Raw genomic sequence first — 20,299 nt, 5'->3', positions numbered from 1 at the left:
ATTTACATTTACAAACTATCCAAACGAAAAACATGTGAACAAGTGGTTCCGGGCACAACAAGCCCCGCCCCTCGCACATACTGTAGCTTATTTTGTCATCGATCCAACTGATGTCATCATGTCTATGCATGTGCTGATGTCATATCAACTGCTTCTATATATGTGCCAAGTCTGAAGTAAATTGAAATAAAATTGATGTTTTTATAGACATTTAAAATTTCGGCTATTATAAGAAAATGGGAGAAAACAAAGCGAAACCAAAAATTCCTGCAAAATTTGAACTTTAACTACTTTTCCCAAAATGTAATCATATCTGTTCTGGGTCACTGGTGATCTATAAACTGGTATGAATTCAAGAGTTTTTCTGCCTAAGTGTTAAAGAAACAAACTGAACCAAAAAGAATACCCCTGGCCTGGAGGGGGAGGGGATTATTTTTCAGTAGAAAAGCGTTGAAATGGAATAAATGTAGACATGTGACTGATACAGTGCAGATGAAGTAAACCATAGACTCCGCCTACATGTACGTAGAATCTTCTGAAAGGTCATTAAACAGCGACTCTAACAAACTAATGAACCCTGGAGCTTTAATGTGAAGTGGAATTGGACCAATATTCTGTCTGTTATTACACGTTTTATGTATTTTAGATCCAGTGTGTTCTGTGTGTTATAATGTACATGTGGAAATGATGAACGGAGGCGGAACATTGGTAAAATTGCACTTATTTCAGGTTGTTTGTGGTTTATTTTTCTAAAGGATATGTTGTAGATTTCATAATGTAATTAGACTTTTTCCTTTGTTCTTATTTTCCTGGTCTGGCCCAGTTCAGATCATATCAGGCTGAATGTGGAAGCTCAGCTGAAGTGCTTTGGACACCTCTGCTGCTCTTGAACTCATCAGCTCAGTGTTGTCAGTGTCCTGTGGAGCCCCCTGGTGGTGTACACACACAGCACAGCCTGTGTTTGTGCCAGTGTCCAGCTGCTCTTTTGTAACTGGCCTCATTTCATTCATTTAAATACTGAACAGAAAAAGAACAGCAGATGAAACAGGAGGAGGAGTTTAATGCCAGATGATGTACTGGACTGATTTCCATCGTCCTCAGGCTGTCGGCTCTAGCATCAGGAAAACGTGACCTGACAACGGAGGAGCGGAACCCACGGGGGCTCCGATATTAAACAGAAAACAGGAAAAGACAAATGTTTTTTGTTTGTTTTATTATCACAGAAGCACAACAGGTACCACTATGCAGGTGAACGTCAAACTCAATACTATCATGAGGAAAAAAGTTAAAGGAATGCTAACCCCATCTCAAAGAGAAAAGGAAAATAGAAATGACATCACAGCATTTTTTTCAACATCTGAAACAAAAACACTCCTGTCAGATATACATGGCAAAAAGAAGCAAAAAGCACTTTGGATTCTTCACTTTCCTTTCACGTTGTACCAGTTCACTCATGGTCTGATGTTTGAAGTTTAACTGAAGGGTCTACAGCAGACACACAACTGCATTCATCTACTCCGTCCATGCTAAAAAGGTTGGACTACCCAGTTACACAAGTACCAATTACTGGGGCTGTGGCTTAAAAATAACGTCGCAAGAAAAAAAAAAAAAAAAAACCTTTTTAGAAGATATTAGTACTAGAAAATAAGAGTGGTCCCCCTGAAATGGATTTGAAATTCAATTCAGAAAGAAGAAAATACGGGATAATTTAGAGTCGCTGATGAGCCAATCACAGACAGCTGGAGCCCCCCCAGTGTAAACCTGATGACCTTTAGTTGTACATTCAAGAAGTGACAAATCCTCCGCCTTAGTCTATCGTTAAAACAAACCCAAACGAAACAAAGACTCGACAACAAGGAAGAAATGAAACCAGACTAACAAATGCAATATGAAGTTTAAAAAAAAAAAACAACAACAAAGATTCCCTCCTGTGTAGGTGACGACATCAATTTATCTTCAATGACAACAGTAAGATCAAAACACAGAGAGAAACAGTTTCAACAGAGGACGCACGTCTTCTGTCTTCCCTGGAACACAAACAGCGTGGGGGGAGGGAAGGGGGGGGGTGAATACTTGCATACAGAGCAATGGCCGAGGGTTTCAAACACACGGTGCCTGTGTAGATGTGGGAGTGGGGGTGGGGGGGACTGAAGAGGCCATCCAGGCATCTACTCCTCGTCCGAGGAGTCCCTGTCGAAGTTGTAGGCCATGAAGAGAACGTCGGGTCGAGGTGGGACAAGGGCATGGCCCGGTTTCACAATCTCAAAGCCCAGGAAACTGAATGTACGTACGAGTTTAGCTGCAACGGTAAAGCAGAGGGGCAGCGTTACAGCAGGCCCACGGACCCGGGTCTACGGGGGATTCTCCTGGACCTCAGCCTGGTCTGGACAGTTTAGGCTCTGGTTCTGGAACATTCACTCTGACTGACTTTTATCAGGTTTGTACCAAATTAGTAGGATACGTTTTTAAACTGATTTTTCGGTCACAAATCCATAGTTTATGAAAAATCTCACTTTCACCTAAATTCAGCGTCATTAACACTGAACCAAGTTTATGAAAATATAAAGTTATAAAAGGCATGTAGAAGCCAATAAAGTAATAACAGCTGATAATGTAACAATGGCCGATAACGTAATAAATCTGCCAATTTTAAAATGTAATAAGCCAATAACGTAATATCTGGCCAGTAACGTAATAAAAGTCCTGAACCGATAACGCAATAACTTTTGGCCAATAAAGTTATAACTTACTGGCTGGTTATTACATTATTGGCCTGGTAAAAAAAAATTCTTTGCAAATGTAATAACTGAGCCAATAACGTAATAAGTTATAACGTTATTGGCCAAAAGTTATTACGTTATCGGTTCAGGACTTTTATTACGTTATTGGCCTATTACAGTTTAAAAATGACAAATTTATTACGTTATCGGCCATTATTACATTATCAGTTGTTATTACATTATTGGCTTCTACACGGTGCAGAAAGTTTTTCAAAGCATACAAATACTGGAGGAATTCAATATGAAAGCCTGTTAACACACAGCAGAAATCATTTTTAACATTAAAATGTGTTTGTTTCCACACATAATACACAGTGGACTGAAGGGAAATTATCTAATGAGTCATGAAATTGATGATGATAAGGATAATAACTGAGGTTAATTACTCATAAGAGATCTAAGGGACTTGATTTTTCATATATTCTGCTGATAGGAAGCTACAGGATAGACTGTTGTGTGGTGGGATTAAATAAATTCTACTTCCTCCCACTCCTTTTGGAATGTGCAAATGAAGTCATACTTTGCTTTCACGTATACGTTTGTTTTCTCATGATTTCTTACGGTTTTATTTCTAAGGACTAAGTAAGATTAGTTTGTTTCGTTGCATATTCAAAATAAACTAAAAAAAAAAATCTTCTGCATCCTCAGAGTGAGGATACCCATAAATGATCATTTCACACTGTAAAGTGAAATTAGATCTTATTTCAATCTGAACATGCAATAGTCTTTGATAATGCGTTGTACAACATTCAGGAGACCCCCCCCCCCCTCCAAATTATGAAAACAGTCGATATGTTCAGAATTCAAACCTACCACGATCATCTCTGTTCTTGTAAAAGCAGACGAACACACTGATGACCTTCAGATGTTCTTCAGCATACTCCAGGAGAGACGCAAAACTGGAACACAACAGGGCAGCTTCGGTTACAAAACACAAAGATACTGTTGGAGTTGCAAAGCATAAAGGGGAGGGGGGGCAAATAAGATAATGCATTTCCTGTTCTGTTTCCATGTAAACTGTGTTGGACGTGTGTGGAGTCGATCTCACGGTGGTTGGACTCGGACCACATCCGGTCAAATGGAGGCTTTAGTGCATTTCATCAGTCGCAGCCTCTTTGTTTGTCCACGTGAACGATAACGGACACAAGACATTCACTTCCATGTGGGTTTGGAGTGAAAACCCCTTCAAACTTCAATAATGAACCATTAAAGCCTAGAACTGTGACTTTTGAATTCCTGTCCCTCATCATTAGGTCCATGTGTTTTTGATCTGTGTCGTTTTGTTCTACGACACATTTTGTACTACAGACATGAATTCCACTGTTTTTACACGTCTTAAAATGCGTTCTGTTTACATGACACAGCAGAGTTTATCAGGGACACTACACATCATCATATTAAGGTTGTACAACTGGTGGAAACATTACACTGGGATTATTCCATTTGATATCGGACAGGGTTCATACACATTTTTTAAGGTCAAATTCAAGCACTTTTAATGGTCGTTTTCAATTTTTTCCAGCACTGCACCTTATCACTGGGATAAAATACATATGTACATGAAAACATATACTCATGATTATGCTATAAACACCTAAAATTATGTTTTATAATAGCAAAAAGGTTAGGATTTAAAGGAGAACACAAAGTTTTAGCCCAAAAAAAGGGAAGACACTTGGTGCTCTTCACACACACTAGCAGTGAGACAAAGATTAAAATAAAACTGTACCTGGAGTCAACTTGACAACATTTCATTTTTGACAGTTTTATTTTTCTAAATGTCCCAGCATTCTCTAAGTGGCTTTGGTTTACTATCTAACCCGGCAGAGTTAATATTAAAAAATAAATAAATAAAAAAGAACAAATCACATCACAGAGTTAAAATTTCAAACACTTCAATTAAAATTCAAGCACTTTTCAGACCTTGAAAACCCAACATTAAAATTCAAGCATTTTCAAGGATTTTCAGCACTGTATGAACCCTGATTGTAATGTGATTACTTGTTTGAGTGTCAGGGAAAATGCACTGGTTTCTCATTTAAAGAGTCAATCATATAAAGTTTGAGCGGCGTTAAAAATGTGCACCAAGGAAAAGGAATGCTGGGACTTTGATTTGACCTTTGACCTGCATCTGTAACAGAACTGCGAAGGCTGATGCAGCATTTAGGATCAACTGGGTAACTCCAGTCCATCTTTAATGTATTATTGTGTCATTATTTTACTGAGTAGCTAGATGAGGTCAAACAGAGAGAAAACATTTTGTAGAGGTGTTCTAGAGCTTGTGATGCTGAAGTTGTGCAGCCACAGTGGATGTGAGCCCTCTGCAGTTAAACCTTTGAGTATCAACTCTGGGACAGTGACAAGTTCAAACTTTAACTTCCAGATGGAATGTGAGACTATGAGGGGGATTTGTTTGGAAGGGGGAGGCTTGAACAGGCTTTTATGGAGAACAAACGCCCAGTGGAAACATAATCCCCTTTGTGTGGAGGGGATTTGCGGCCGTCAGTCATGTGACCTCACCTCTCCTTGCTGCCTTCGGGAAGAGGGTCCAGAGGTATCTCCACGTAGAGTGCACTGCTGCTCAGGACAGCATCCCACTGTATAGTTTTGGTAACAGTGGGACGGCTTTGGAAGTGGAGGATTCCAGGGCGACCGTTCCCTGCTTGTTCCTCTGTTACTGTCAACTTTCGATCCTGGAAACAAACAGGATGAACGTCTGAAAACAGCACTGGGGGGGTTTTGTCCCTGTATGACTGAACTAAGTCTTTCTTATCCTTCCTGAATTTCAGATCAAATACTTAGTTTTATTTCGAGCACATTGAATCAGATAACACAGAACCATACAACATGGTCAAACTACACTTTTTGGCACTTGAAAAGGAGTGGGAAGAAGTATAATTTATAAACTCCCACCTCCAAACTACAAACTAATAATTTAATCAATTCTGCTTCCTTTGTTTTGATAACACTTTTTTCTGTATATTTTTCCAATAACACAAAGCATCCATACAAACCATTCACATACACTTTTTGTCACCTCACACACAATCAGATTTGCATAATCAACCGTTTTTTAATATAAACTATAATATTTATATGCACTTCAAATATTCACAACAAATACAATCATTAATAAATATGATAATAATAATAGAGTTAAACATGCACTAAAACAGGGTCAGGGTTAGTTTGTTCAGGGCCCACATTCAACTCAATATGATCTGCAGTGAGCCGGACCACTAAAAGAATAACAGAATAATATATAAATAATGTCAAACCCAACATTTTATTCCTAACTTGTATGTTTTATAGTGAAAAAAAGTAAAATTACATTATGAAAATGTTTACATCTACAAACTATCTTTTAAAAAAACAACATGAACAAACTAAAATTTACAAAGAAAAATATGTGCCTCAGTTTATCATTTACACATGTTCATTATAATGTACAGATCACAGTGGATCTACAAATACACCAAACATTTGATAACAGGCAGAATATTAATAAAATTACATTTTTCTTAAGACATTTCAGGTTGTTCATATTTGTTCAGGTTATTCACATTTTTTGTGAAAGGATAGTTTGTTAATGTAAACATTAAACAAAGAGAATAAATTGGAGTTGTCCTTATCTATAGCTTATGGTGTATTTGACTCATCTGAGCCTCTTCAGATTGAATGGGTCTGCTTGTGGAACCTGAACTAAAATGATTGTTAATATCTTAAGTGAAATTTTTTTAATTTGCAAATTCATCCCACGGGCCGGACTGGACCCTTGGGTGGGCCAGTTTTGGCCCACGTACCGCATGTTTGACGCCTGTGCTCTAAAAGATGACTGTAATCAGCCGACTCCCTAAGGGACCGTTCTACCGCCGTGTAAACAAGCTCTAACAGCAGGTCACATGACAGGAAGCTGCTGCGGTTCAACACAAACAGCTCTTCTTGTTGATACTTACTGAGTAGAGCGGCCGAGCTGAAGGAGTGTGATCCCGTGTGCCATTCCCTCGCCCACCTGGGATCTTCAGGGGTGGGAGAGGGGCATCAGGAGCACCACAGAGGCCCCGGGCCACGGGTACTACTACAGTGCAGGGACAGGCTGAGGAGAACAAAACCACAGGCGTTAACAGAGTTGGATTTAGACCGGGGTGCAGCTGGTAGAGCAGATTTTTGGCAATTTACCCTGAAATGTTACGAACAAAGTCAAATGTGTCCAAGGGTAATCGGAGTTGTTAGACTGAAAGGGGGTGCGTAACAGTTCATCTTTCATGTAGATAAAACCTCCTCCAAATAAAATGTGACAACAAAATTACAACTGCATTATCATGATTTGGTGCTGTTGGCTCCGTCTGCCACCGAAACCTACAACATACTCATCCTAAAGATAATTCAGGATATTTAAAATATCATGTGACAGCAACAATTCAATTACAAAGGCTCACACAGGGCACAGACATTTGATGCCAACACCGCTGTGCAGAGGGAACAACCTCCCTCCTCCTTTAGTTTTCAACTATCACATTTTACATATCATATATATATATATATATATATATATATGTAATATATTTAATTTCACAATACTGTATTAAAATTAAAAAGTCCTGTATCGATATTTTTAGGTATTTATTCAAATGCAGATATAGCAGAGGTTAATTTTTGGTTTTTGGTTTTCTTTACTGTTTATATTTTATTTATTATCTAACACTGTTTTATTAATTAATGGTTATTTGAAGCATCCTAAAAGCACTTCTTACTGTCTGAGAGGCAGATGTTAGTTCCTTCATTGGGACTGCACAAAAATAATGTTATGATGTTAGTTATGAACTAATAGAATATGAACATTTGAACAGGATCTTAAACTGTAATGTCTGTAAAATATAATTTTAAGTTTGAACACAGGAACATTTTGTGATTTAGTATTAGATCCTGTTGTGATCAAATAAAGATGTGTTTAGTATTTGTGCATATTTCTGGCGTAATTTTCAATTCTTCCAGAAAATTATCATTTTTAAAAAAGAAACAAAGAAAAAATTGCCTTTATAACAGTATCATGATATATAATGATATATCGTATCATTATCCTAGTATTGTGATTCATATCGTGTCGCCACATTCTTGCTAATACACACCCCTACATGTAACACACGTCATTCATTTAGCTTCACCTTCACCATGAACACTGACACATCCTGAAGCTGTGAACATTTTAATAATCCATACCATGTTCCAACAGCAGACCACAGTGTCATTGCAGTCATTCTTACATAAGCAGTGAAACCAGAGGAAGAGCTTTGGGTTACAGGTCAGTACAACTACAGGTACTGGCTCTACTCTGAAAGTGGACCAGAACCAACACTCAAAACACAGTCCACTTCCAACAGAACCTGAAAACATTCTAGATTTATTTACTTATTTATTTTTTCCATTCATGCTGATGTTTTATTCGCATTTAGTTGAATTTTGTTGTTACATGTTCTACCTTTAGAACAGGAAAACAAGGAATTTTTTTTCTAAATTTTGACAAAAGTAACCGGACTGTTTTAAAGTCTTTCAGACCTCCATCACACTATTTTGGAACGAGTGCAAACTCAATCTGAGAAATGAATCAAACATACCACATAAATATTTTTTGTGCAAATGCTTTTTTACTTATTTATAATCTGTTTTAGTTCTGTTTTATAGTGCTTGTTTATTATGTTGTGCAGGGAGAGCATGGTTTAAAAAAAGGGAGTAAAATTCCTTGTTTTCTTTTGAAGATACTTGGCGAATACAGTGTGCCACTGCCACAGGTGAAACATCCATTTATTTGCTCATAAGCCAACGTCAGTTGATACTAAGGTTCATCTGTGCATCCCCAACTTCTGTTTGTGTTGAACCTGTTTTTAAGCTGCAACCACTGACAGATTGCTTGTCAGTTTGTTTGTTTTTGTTTTTTTTAAAAAGGGTTTCCAGCTTCTTAAATCTAATTATTTTTGGCTTTATTTTAATCCCAATTACAATAAACTACAAATATTGGGTTATGGAAGAAGATATTTGAGGATATCATTTTAATCATTTTAAAGACCAAACAAGTAATCAAAAAAATGTGTCTAATTAAATGACATTGAAAAAAAGTAGTTAGTTGAAGAGCCACTTGAACGACTTCATTTGTCTTTGAAAACAGTCTACACTCTCACTAATTGACTTATTTTGCATTATTTAAATGCTCTCGCTGCATCTTTTGGGGCTTAAATGCTCTCATAAAATAACCCATAAAGACCCAAACATCAGCCATCGACCAAAAGCATCTACTGGCCTAACTGTAGATCCATGAATCCCATCAGAACATATAAATAATTGATGTAAAATGCAGTTATGGCTGAAGGACAGAGGCTGATGCATGTTGTACAGATAATAAAACCCAATGACTGTGATGAATTAACTGTGATAGTGAACTGTATAAAGACAACTGACTGGACTTCACTTGGACATTATTGTTCCAACATTCACTGTAAAATCTATCGCAGGAAAACAACTGATTTACTATCTACAGCAGGAACTGAAAAATAAAAGGATGAGCATGTTCCACTGTTCATCTTCACAGTTGCAGTTTAAATATTGACTTATTACATCATCGAGAAGAGCAAACATCATAAAATCGTCACGCGGACCACGGCAGTTTACTGTCTGTTACGTAACCATCTCCCACTAGAGTGTGTCAGCAACTTACTGAGGGGACCAACGAGATGTGCTTCCTATTACCCTCATGAATATGCTGACTTAAACTGGCAGATGTGTGGAATAAGGAACACGTGTCCCAGCTGTCCCAGTCTGAGGGAGGGGGACATTAGCACCGAAGGTCTGCCTGTTCAAGGCCCCCTTTAAAGGCTTTCATTACAGACCTGGAACTACCTAAAGACAGTTAGTGTGTGTGATCTCTGACCTGAAGAGCTTCACACTGTTCCTTTTCAGAGTTCCTACACATTTTTCAAGGTCAAATTCAAGCACTTTTAAGGGCTATTTTCACATTTTTCCAGCACATCACAATATCGCTGGGGTCAAGTCCATATGTACAGGAATACATAAACTCAGGATTTTTTTTTTTCCCTTTTTAATCACAATGATGTACATTGTATTATGCTATAAACATCTAAAATGATGTTTCATAATAGCAAAAAGTCAAGGAGAACACAAAGTTTTATTCCAAAAAAAGGAAGACACTTGGCGTTCTTCAGACACACTCGCACCAAGACAAAGATTAAGATAAAAATGTACCTGGAGTTGACCTAAGAACACCAGCTAAATGTGTTTTTTGACATACAGTTTTATTTTTTTCTAAATGTTTCACCTTTTCATAGGAAGCTTTGGCTGGACATCTAACCTGGCAGAGTTAATATGAAAAATAACGAAACAAACTACATCACAGCCATAGAACTACAAGCACTTAAACTAAAATTCAAGCACTTTTCAGACCCTGACTACAAAACATTGAAATTCAAGCATTTTCAAGGATCTCAAGCACCGAAGGAACCCTGTATTTACACGTTCATTCTTTGAGCCCCGTCAGTTAATCGACACCACTGTGTTCGACAAAACAGACTGACCAATCCTTTTGAAAGATTACTCATAACCACACTCATCTGCTTCAAATGTGTATTCTGGCTTTGCTTGACAGTTAAAAATGCGACGTGGCTAACGACACAAGTTCGACAGTTTTCGCAGCTGACATTAGCTAGCTAATGCTAATGAACTTGTCGCTCGCGCTACCGACTTAAACTCGCCTTATTAGTGTTTCTTTTTCAGTGACACGCGTTTATAATAACGGTATTGTAAGGTATGCCACAAAAATGAGCAACTGTGGAATTTGAAAGTACGACACAGTGTAAAAAAAAACATTAAAACGTCAAGTAACACTTCTAACTTCCGCTTCTCTGTGGATGCTAGCTCGCTTAGCTTAGCCTCCCCTCCCCCACATCGGGTTAGCACAGTAAGCTAGGTGAGGTATTTTTCGTCGTTTACTTACTTCCCAATCATATCACAGATACCACTACTGAGATCCGCCATGGTAGTAAGAGGCTGCTTTTTTCCTTCTTTCTCACGAGCAAAACAATGACTGTTTAGGATCCGCTGGAGGTTGGATTTTACCATCCGGCCTCGGGGAGAGACACGACAGGCTGACTGCTCTGTGCTATGCTCAGCTGCGTAGTGGACGATAGCAGAGGCAGGCGCTAATGGTAAATACACGAGTCAAGTTAATGCAGGCAGGGGCCAACACTTCCGGTATGGGTGATGCTTTGACTTCAGAATAAAAGCTTGTTTCGCAACGCAATACAGTACCTTTCATGAGAACCTTAATCAAGATTTTTTTCCCTGAGTGTTTTTATTCCTCTTTAAGCATGAAAATTATCTTATAAACCTATTTTTCATGGAGTTCCAAAAATGTCCGCTCAACCTGATAATATGCATTTAATTTTTGAAGCAAATAAATATGTATTTACTAGGCCTGTAATGGTACACAAAATTTTCGGTTTGGTACATTTTCGGTTTTCAAAGCCACGGTTCATTTTTTTTTTTTTTTTTTTTTTTTTTTTTTCAGTTCGGTACGGGAAGAAAGAAAACCCCTCAAAATGTCTATTAATGCATTTATGAATTCTTTAAAACATTTTTCCCCCAATTTTTGGAGACAATAGAATATAGAAAAACAGGAATAATATAATTCTGCTGCTACAAATCAAATATAAAATAAAATTGATTATTAATATCACTAAATGTATTTTAAACATTAGTATTACACTTTTCCCTGAAAGGTAGTTTCAAACAAACAAGAAAAATCTAATCACAGTTCTGTCAGTTCACATTCTGCATAAAAATAACATAAAAATTCCACATGAAGTACAACATTAACAAGAGGGTAAACTGGTATTCTCTTTAAACAAACTGAAGAGAAACACTGACAACACAATGAACCAAATTATTTATTTTAGGACAGAGAACCAACTGTTTAGAACACTGTGTGTATTTGTGTGTGCCTGTGTGCATGGGGGATTTTTTGTTTTGTTTTTTTTTTTGTTTAGTTTTTTTTTGTTGGAGCCGGGGGGTAGGGGAGGCGCGCAGTTATATACCTGGGGGTTCGGTCCATAACTAACGTAACGAACACTGTTGTGAAACAAAAATGAAACTAATTACAGTCCATAGAGCACAATAAACATTAAAAATAAATAAAATAATATATATATAAAAACAACACGCATGCACACACCCTATCTTCAATAACAAGTATAAAGATGCTGGTGCCAGTATTTAACAAGTGTAGAATCTGCATTAAAAATAAATAAATAAATTAATTAATTAATTAAAAAAAAATAATAATAATAATATATGACACATTCAAATATTACTGATCTCCAAGAAATGTGAATGAAAAAGCATGTTTGTTGCTAATGTGTCAGACCTTTAATTTGAAGGAAGACGCCGCTGTCCCAGTTACACCACATGTTACAGCTTCGTTTTATGAAACTTTACAATGCTAACGAGTGAGCTAACGCTAACCGGAAACATCGCCATGCTAATGTGAGCGATGCTAGCAAGGATCATGACCGTAACTTAACCCAAACAAGTTGATTGGCCTTTGACCTGTGGATATTTAAGCAGAAACAAAACATCACAATATATGTCGAATATCCACCCTAAGCATTTTGGCTTTGACGCATTAGAATACATCTACTGCCGAAAAGCGACAACGTGCCCTTCTAGCATTTTCCCTAGCTAAGAAAACTACTGTTAGCATTAGCATTAGCAGGACCAGCGGCTGTTGATCTACATGGAGGCGTTAATGGAAAAGTACCAAGGACACCAAAGTAAAAACAAAGACAGACAGGGGCTTTTATTATGAGAACAACACCACACTCCTGTCGACATCACATATCTGCTGAGAACGATATTAAAAAAGTGTCAGTTTAACTAACATACGTCACTAAACTAAATGTTATTCTTGAGTTTTATGTTAAGTTTCGGATTTCAAATTGACCTCGTGACACTGTAGATGACTTTTTTTTTTAAGTTATACTGTCTAATAACATATAATATGTAATATTCTTATATATGTTATTGTATTATGTGTTTATGTAAATCGTATTATATTTGTTCATAATAATGTAAAGCCAGAAACAAAATTATTTAATAATAAGTATCAGTCATATTATAGTATAATAGTATAGATATGTTTAGACTAGGAAGATTATGACTGTTATTAATTATTTAAGGAGAAGGGCTGGGAGTGTAGAAGTTATGCTCCGTCTCACTACTTTCAAATACACTTTATATGTCATGTCTTATGTTTAAGTGTTTTGTTTATTTTCTTCTATTTTTACATTCATATATACACATTCATATTACATTCATAAATACATCAATCACTCAATCAATAATAAAAAATAATCTACTAAATAAGAATAATTAATTAGAAATCAAGACAAACAAATCAATGCGTGTGTGCAGTTCAACACATATTTAAAAATGACAAAAACATTGGTTTGGATGGTGATATGAAACTTTATACACAATACTGTATATACAGTTTATTTCCCTCTATCATCATCAGTGCATTATTATAATTTTCATATGAATAAATCACTGATGATGACAGTGGGAAATAAATTGTTGCTGTATTTGTCTCCTGTTTGTGTCGCTCAGTCCAGACGAAAGTGTCCAAGCTTCACACTGTTCCTGTCCATCCAACACATGGTTCAACCACAGATGAAGGCTCAGATCACCCACGGATGATCAGACTGCTTTACCCACCTTTAATTAACCCTTTCATGCACGAATTATGAGAACCTTAATCAAAATTTTTTCCTGAGTGTTTTTATTCCTCTTTAGGCATGAAAAAAACAATGCGATTGAAAATTTTCTTCTGAAAAAAAAAAAAAAAAAAAAGAAGAAGATAAATAAAATAAAAATTATTTAAAAAATTAAAAAATACATTTAAAAAAAATAATAATAATGAAAACAATTTCTTATGAACCTATTTTTCATAAAGTGGCAAAAATGTGCACTCAGCTGGACACCACACATTTAATTTTTGATGCACAGAAACATGTATTTACTGATAAATTGTGTGAAAACTATGGGGAGGATTTGTGATTCTGGGGGTTTATGCTCAGGAGAGATTTACATAATGATACCAATTCATGTCAGAAAAGATATGGAGTGTCTTAAAACTTTAGTAAAGATATGTCTAAAAAAACAAACAAACAAACAAAAAACCCAACAACAATGAAAAGAACAACAAAAATTCATGAATATACAAGAGAACAGCTGTAGAATAACTGTCCACTGGAGTGACCACTGCGCATGAAAGGGTTAAACACAGGTTGCTTGTAAAATGTGTAGATGGAGAATACACCAGCAGTGTCAAACATTCCTTGGAAAGTATGACAATATAGAGAATATTAATTAAAGTCTGTACATATATTCATATCCATCAATGTTATCCCTTGTTGCTGCAATTAACTTAACACTATAATAAATCATTTACATCAGAAAAGATTGTTTAAAAGTATTTAGTCTCTTTTTTCTTTATGGAGTTTCCACTGCTGCTGCCACCTGCAGTGGTACTGGTGTTGGCACTACTGTCTTTTTCACTATCAGAAGCAGGATTCTCAATAAAGATTCTGAATTCTTATCCATCATATTATCAGGAATTATACCCAGAATGTAAAGGGCTGGTTCCACAGTTAAATTCATACCCAGAATCTGTTTAATCTCCTTTTGCACATTCTTCCAGAAATCCTGTATTTTGGGGCAAAAATCCAGTGGATTTCTACAACCTGTTTGAATTCCTGCTTAATTTGTTACATTTTATAACTAGTTCCGTGTCCACATTTGCACATATAAGGTCCAGACTTGAGACAAACATTTCTCCAGTTCGACATAATTGTTTGTCAGCAGCAGCGGTTGTAGTCCATACTGAAAATATGTCCAAACTTGGAGCCCATTACGTAAAACGACTGGATGTTGGTTGAATGGGACAGAGCAGCACAGCCAACAACCTGGAGGGGGCGGGGCCTGAAGTGGCTCATGTGCATTTAAAGGGCCAGCGCTCCAAACCACCTTTCTGGTGTCATTACTCAGAAATAGGGTTGAAGATGGACCTGTGGAGTTGTATTAATGAAGAATTCAGACCCAAGCAGAGCATTTACAGTTTATGGAGACCACAGGGAAATGTTGGAAAATGAAGAATTCCATTTAACCTCCTGAAACCCAGGAAAGTACAAGTTTTGCCATTTTTACATTGAATAATTGCCTTTATTGGAAATGGCACAATGCAACAGTTTTTTCACATGCATTTTTAACATTTATATGGAATGTCCTTTGCTGTGGACATCGTTTGTTTTGTTTTTTCTCAATAAAGCTGTGAAACTCTTGTCCCCTACAGAGGACAAAAATGCATTGGGTCTCAGGAGGTTAAAAAAAAGTAAAATATCACTCCTTTAAACTCCACTTGAATGCAGATTATACATGGTACTCACTGGCTGGATCATGTATAGCTCATTTATTTAAATATGAATGTTTCTGTAAAATTCTTTTTTCGTCCATGGTTGAGCAGATCAAGGTCCTGCCTTTTGGTTTTGAAGGCGTTTGTGCTGCAGAATCTGTGGCTGTCCTTCGTCCTCCTTTCAAAGGTTGCTGGTTCCACTCTGTTGTAGTGGCTGACCTGAAGTAAACCCTGTAAACTGGTTCATTTCAAACAGACACTTGACTGTCATGGACTCAGTTCAAAGAAAGAGCCTTGGAAGGGTTTCAGGAGAAGCTGCTTCTCCTACAGATGGAAGGAAAGCATGAAGGCACAGGTCCAAAGACCGTCCCAGGATGAAGGGTCAGGATGGCCATGGGGTTCCTGTAGTGGGCCATCACATGACCCTCTTACAGTGACCAATCATAGACAGTGGTTTGGTTGGTGGGTCAGGCTCCACCTAGTGGATTCAATGAGTTCTTCCAAAGCACAAAGATGAACATTTTCTTTGTTGGTCATACTTTAAGAATGAAATATATCAACAGTTTGTAACAGAAAAAATTATAGCCACAAACAAAAAGAGGTTAGAAGTGCATTGTCAGAAGTGGGAGGGGCTTGGTTGGAGGGATGTTGGCTGAGACTGATTCTTGGAGGGAGGAGGAGGAGGAGGATGGAACCTGTTGGGATGGGCTGTATTTTTTAATGAAAAATGACGTGAGGGTATTTTTAGGACTCCAAGGTACTTTTGTTGTTTGGTTTTGTCTTTTTTAATCTGTTTTTGTCTATTGTATGTTTATTTATTTTTTGGTCTAGTCTTTGTTTTCTGTCTATTGTCTTTTAACAAATGTGTGTATGTGTGTATTTTTACGGTGGCCCAGAGGTGCAACAGCCCAAAAAAATATCCACTAGCCCAAAAAATTATCCACTACAAGAAAAAAAAGAGAACAGCCCAAAAAATTATCCACTATAAGAAAAAAAAGAAAACAGCCCAAAAAATTATCCACTAGTCCAAAAAAATTATCTTAAAAATTTTCAACCTTTTTGTGGTGGCCTTAATTTTAAAGCAAGAGACCTTTCAGGTAAATAGCGCCCCCTTAATTGAAAAGGTGGATGATGTTTGTTTTTTTTTATAGTGGATAATTTTTTGGGCTAGTAGATCATTTTTTAGGCTGTTGTCTTTTTTTTCTTGTAGTGGATCTTTTTTTTTTTGGACTGTACTCTTTTTTTTTCCTTATAGTGGATAATTTTTGGGCTGTTCTCTTTTTTTCTTATAGTGGATAATTTTTGGGCTGTTCTCTTTTTTTCTTATTGTGGATAATTTTTTGGGCTGTTGTCTTTTTTTCTTATAGTGGATAATTTCTTGGGCTGTTGTCTTTTATTTCCTTATAGTGGATAATTTCTTGGGCTGTTGTCTTTTTTTTCCTTATAGTGGATAATTTCTTGGGCTGTTGTCTTTTTTTTCCTTATAGTGGATAATTTTTGGGCTGTTCTCTGTTTTTTCTTATTGTGGATAATTTTTTGGGCTGTTGTCTTTTTTTCTTATAGTGGATAATTTCTTGGGCTGTTGTCTTTTTTTTCCTTATAGTGGATAATTTTTGGGCTGTTCTCTTTTTTTCTTATAGTGGATAATTTTTTGGGCTGTTCTCTTTTTTTCTTATAGTGGATAATTTCTTGGGCTGTTGTCTTTTTTTTCCTTATAGTGGATAATTTTTGGGCTGTTCTCTTTTTTTCTTATAGTGGATAATTTTTTGGGCTATTGTCTTTTTTTTCCTTATAGTGGATAATTTTTTTTGGACTAGTAGATCATTTTTTAGGCTGTTGTCTTTTTTTTTCTTATAGTGGATCATTTTTTTTGGACTGTACTCCTTTTTTTCCTTACAGTGGATCATTTTTGGGCTGTTCTCTTTTTTTCTTATAGTGGATAATTTTTGGGGCTGTTGTCTTTTTTTCTTATAGTGGATAATTTTTTGGGCTTTTGTCTTTTTTTTCTTATAGTGGATAATTTTTTGGGCTATTGTCTTTTTTTTCTTATAGTGGATAATTTTTTGGGCTATTGTCTTTTTTTTCCTTATAGTGGATAATTTTTTTGGACTGTACTTTTTTATCCTTATAGTGGATAATTTTTGGGCTGTTCTCTTTTTTTCTTATAGTGGATAATTTTTGGGCTGTTGTCTTTTTTTTTTTTATAGTGGATAATTTTTTGGGCTGTTGTCTTTTTCTTCTTATAGTGGATAAGTTTTTGGGCTATTGTCTTTTTTTTCCTTATAGTGGATAATTTTTTTTGGACTGTACTTTTTTTTTCCTCATAGTGGATAATTTTTTTGGGCTGTTGTCTTTTTTTCTTGGTGGAAAATTAGTGGCTAATTTTTGGGCTGTTGTCTGATTTTTTTCTTATAGTGGCTAATTTTTTGGGCTGTTGTCTTTTTTTTCTTATAGTGGATAATTATTTGGGTTATTGTATTTTTTTCCTATAAGTAGATAATTTTTTGGACTGTTCTCTTTTTTTTCTTATAATGGGTAATTTTTTGGGCTGTTGCACCTCTGGGCCACCCTACTATTATGTAGATGTATAGATTATTTAGGGACGTTCTTTTCAATAATATCATTTCTCCGTGCAGGTCCAAATGTAATCCTTGGTATTTAAGCCTTTTTCCTTTGGGGATATCATGTCAATGCAGTCAGATGTGAGGATATGTTCAAATGGAGCTGGGAAGAACTTTTACCTTTAAAATTTGATACTAAAATATTACAAATAAATAAATGTGCAAACAATACAGAATACATTGAGATTGACACTATAATTTTATTTAACATCCCTTTACAATTCTTTAATTGTCTCACAAAAATATAAGGAGCACACAATACCACACCTCGGACACAGGTTTGGGCCATAAAGACAAAAGGCGCCTCAAAACACTCATTAGTATCAGAAAATCAATAGCTTCAATTTTTGGCAAAATCAGGGACTAACTGCTAGGCTTTGCTGATTACAACAGTAAACTTGTGGCTACAGGGAGGAGCTTGGGAGTTGCATAGGTTCAAACAGTAAATGCAAACAGCTGAGCTATTGAATGTAAAGACCATCGAGAGGATAAGGGTCGACACAAGCCTTCAGTAGCACTAACTACAGAAGACGCAAGGGTCAGGTGGTCTTTGAACGCTTTTTGGCAGATTTCTCAGGACTAAAGTGGGAAAAGTTACAACCTAATTTAAGTTTTTTCATGCTACCTACTGAAAATACTCTGCAGTCATGAGGGTCAACTGAAAAAAAAAACTATGAAATGTCTGTGTTGGTAGAGCGTCAAAGTGCATAATACTACATTTGACAACTGAAATGATCATCAAAATATTCATTAATCGGCCAAATATTTCGTCCATTGCTTCATAGTGTGAGCTTTATTCTTGCTCTTCTGTGGCTCCTTGAGTGGGATTTAACCCATGACATACACTGGTCTCAGACTGTTATCTTATCTTGGATACTTGCCCATTTAAGTGCTTGTTTCGATTGTGTTCTGTTGTCCCATATTTGGGTTTATCAAGCTTTTAGCTGCTGTTCTTCTGCTTACGTACATGTACAGAATGTGTATAATACATGCATTGTAACATCTGTGGAACTGTGGCTGCCCCTGGTACTGTAAGACGCTACCTGATAACTTTGTAAATATTTTTAGCTTTACACCCAACGATTTGACATTACATTAAATCCACCCCCTACACTGTCGGAAGAAAAATGAGGAAATGACCTTTTACATATGGGGATACAGGCATGAAAAACCCAAGGCAAATCTTAAAAAAAAAAAAAAAAAAAAACCCTCAGTCAACTAACAATTCAAATCCAGCAAGAACCCAGAAAGGAACTTATCCATCAAGCATTGGACTTTTTTGCTTGAAATTGGTTCAAAGTTGCCAATTACAAGTCACTGGTCTTTAAAGCAGTGTATGACTTTGATCCCAGATGTTTGTTCAAATGTGTCCAACCCCAGTCTAGTTATCTCGAATCCATTCATCTGTCTGTGCTTATGCACCTGAATCACTTCCCTCAACAACTTTGAAGAGGACCCCATCATAAACACAGTCCACTTGTTGACAGAACAAACCCAAACGTCACTCGGAAATTTTATAGCAAAGTGCATTGTGGGAAGCAAAAGTGGTTTCTCCCAGATCCTGCAAGAAAACGAGCCAGATCACTACAATGACAATTATATAGTCCACTAGGGCTGTTTTAAAGCAGTGGTTCTTGACCTCCTTTGAACAAATGCCCCTTTATGTCACCATGAGCCTCCGCCCCCCCGAAAAATTTTTTGTGACAGGCAGGGCTAATTCAATAAGTGGGGATCATGGAAATTCACCATTTACATAGCATGCTGCTTGACATTGATACTTCTACAGACTTGCGCCCCCTCTCAGCTTTCTCGTTCCAAATGCCCCCCGATGGAGTCTTAACAGGGCCGGTACTGCCCCCCTTTAAAACACTGTTTTAAAGAATGAGTCTAGTCAGTGGATGGAGGTAAAGGCCACATTTGGGTTCAACATTCACCAACAGACAAACTGCTGCTGCAGGGAAGTCCCATTCCCACAATGCACTTCACAACAAAATTTCTGAAAAAGCCCGAGTGACATTTGAGTTTGTTCTGTAAACAAGTGGACTGTGTTTATGATGGAGTCATCTATGAAGGTGTTCACTGTGAGGGGAGTGATTCAGGTGCAGAAGCACAGACAGACTAATGGATTACAGATAATATGGATCTGACTGGGGTTGGACACATTTGAAAAAACATCTGGGATCAAAGACAAAACTACTATGTTTAAAGTTGGAACTCTTTACTCAAACTGCATGCTGAACTGTACTTTCAGAACACAGTATTTTCAGTAGGTTTCATACATACTAGACTATGCTCTAGTATGAGACGATGTAGAGGGATTTGGAGGTAGTGTTACCACTGTAATCATGCAGGGGAAAAAACTGTTTGATCCTCCAGAAGCATCAGTATTGCTCATATTTTGATATTTATTTCTAACGCAGACA

The 20,299-nt window shown here is 36.8% G+C and overlaps 1 protein-coding gene across 1 annotated transcript; it reads right to left on the bottom strand.

Moving 5' to 3' along the window:
• Positions 1 to 1,196: 1,196 nt before the first annotated feature.
• On the bottom strand, positions 1,197 to 10,989 carry oaz1b (ornithine decarboxylase antizyme 1b). Its single transcript, XM_030150464.1, is given in 6 exon segments — positions 1,197 to 2,299; positions 3,594 to 3,679; positions 5,301 to 5,473; positions 6,737 to 6,823; positions 6,825 to 6,876; positions 10,783 to 10,989. Coding segments are annotated over 6 exon segments (654 nt in total). The 5' UTR covers positions 10,908 to 10,989; the 3' UTR covers positions 1,197 to 2,168.
• Positions 10,990 to 20,299: the final 9,310 nt, after the last annotated feature.

The sequence above is a fragment of the Sphaeramia orbicularis genome, chromosome 12 (assembly GCF_902148855.1).
Source record: "Sphaeramia orbicularis chromosome 12, fSphaOr1.1, whole genome shotgun sequence".
NCBI classification, from domain to species: domain Eukaryota; kingdom Metazoa; phylum Chordata; class Actinopteri; order Kurtiformes; family Apogonidae; genus Sphaeramia; species Sphaeramia orbicularis.
The sequence above is the reverse complement of the archived record's forward strand: the minus strand, read 5'-3'. Positions and strand labels throughout refer to the sequence as shown.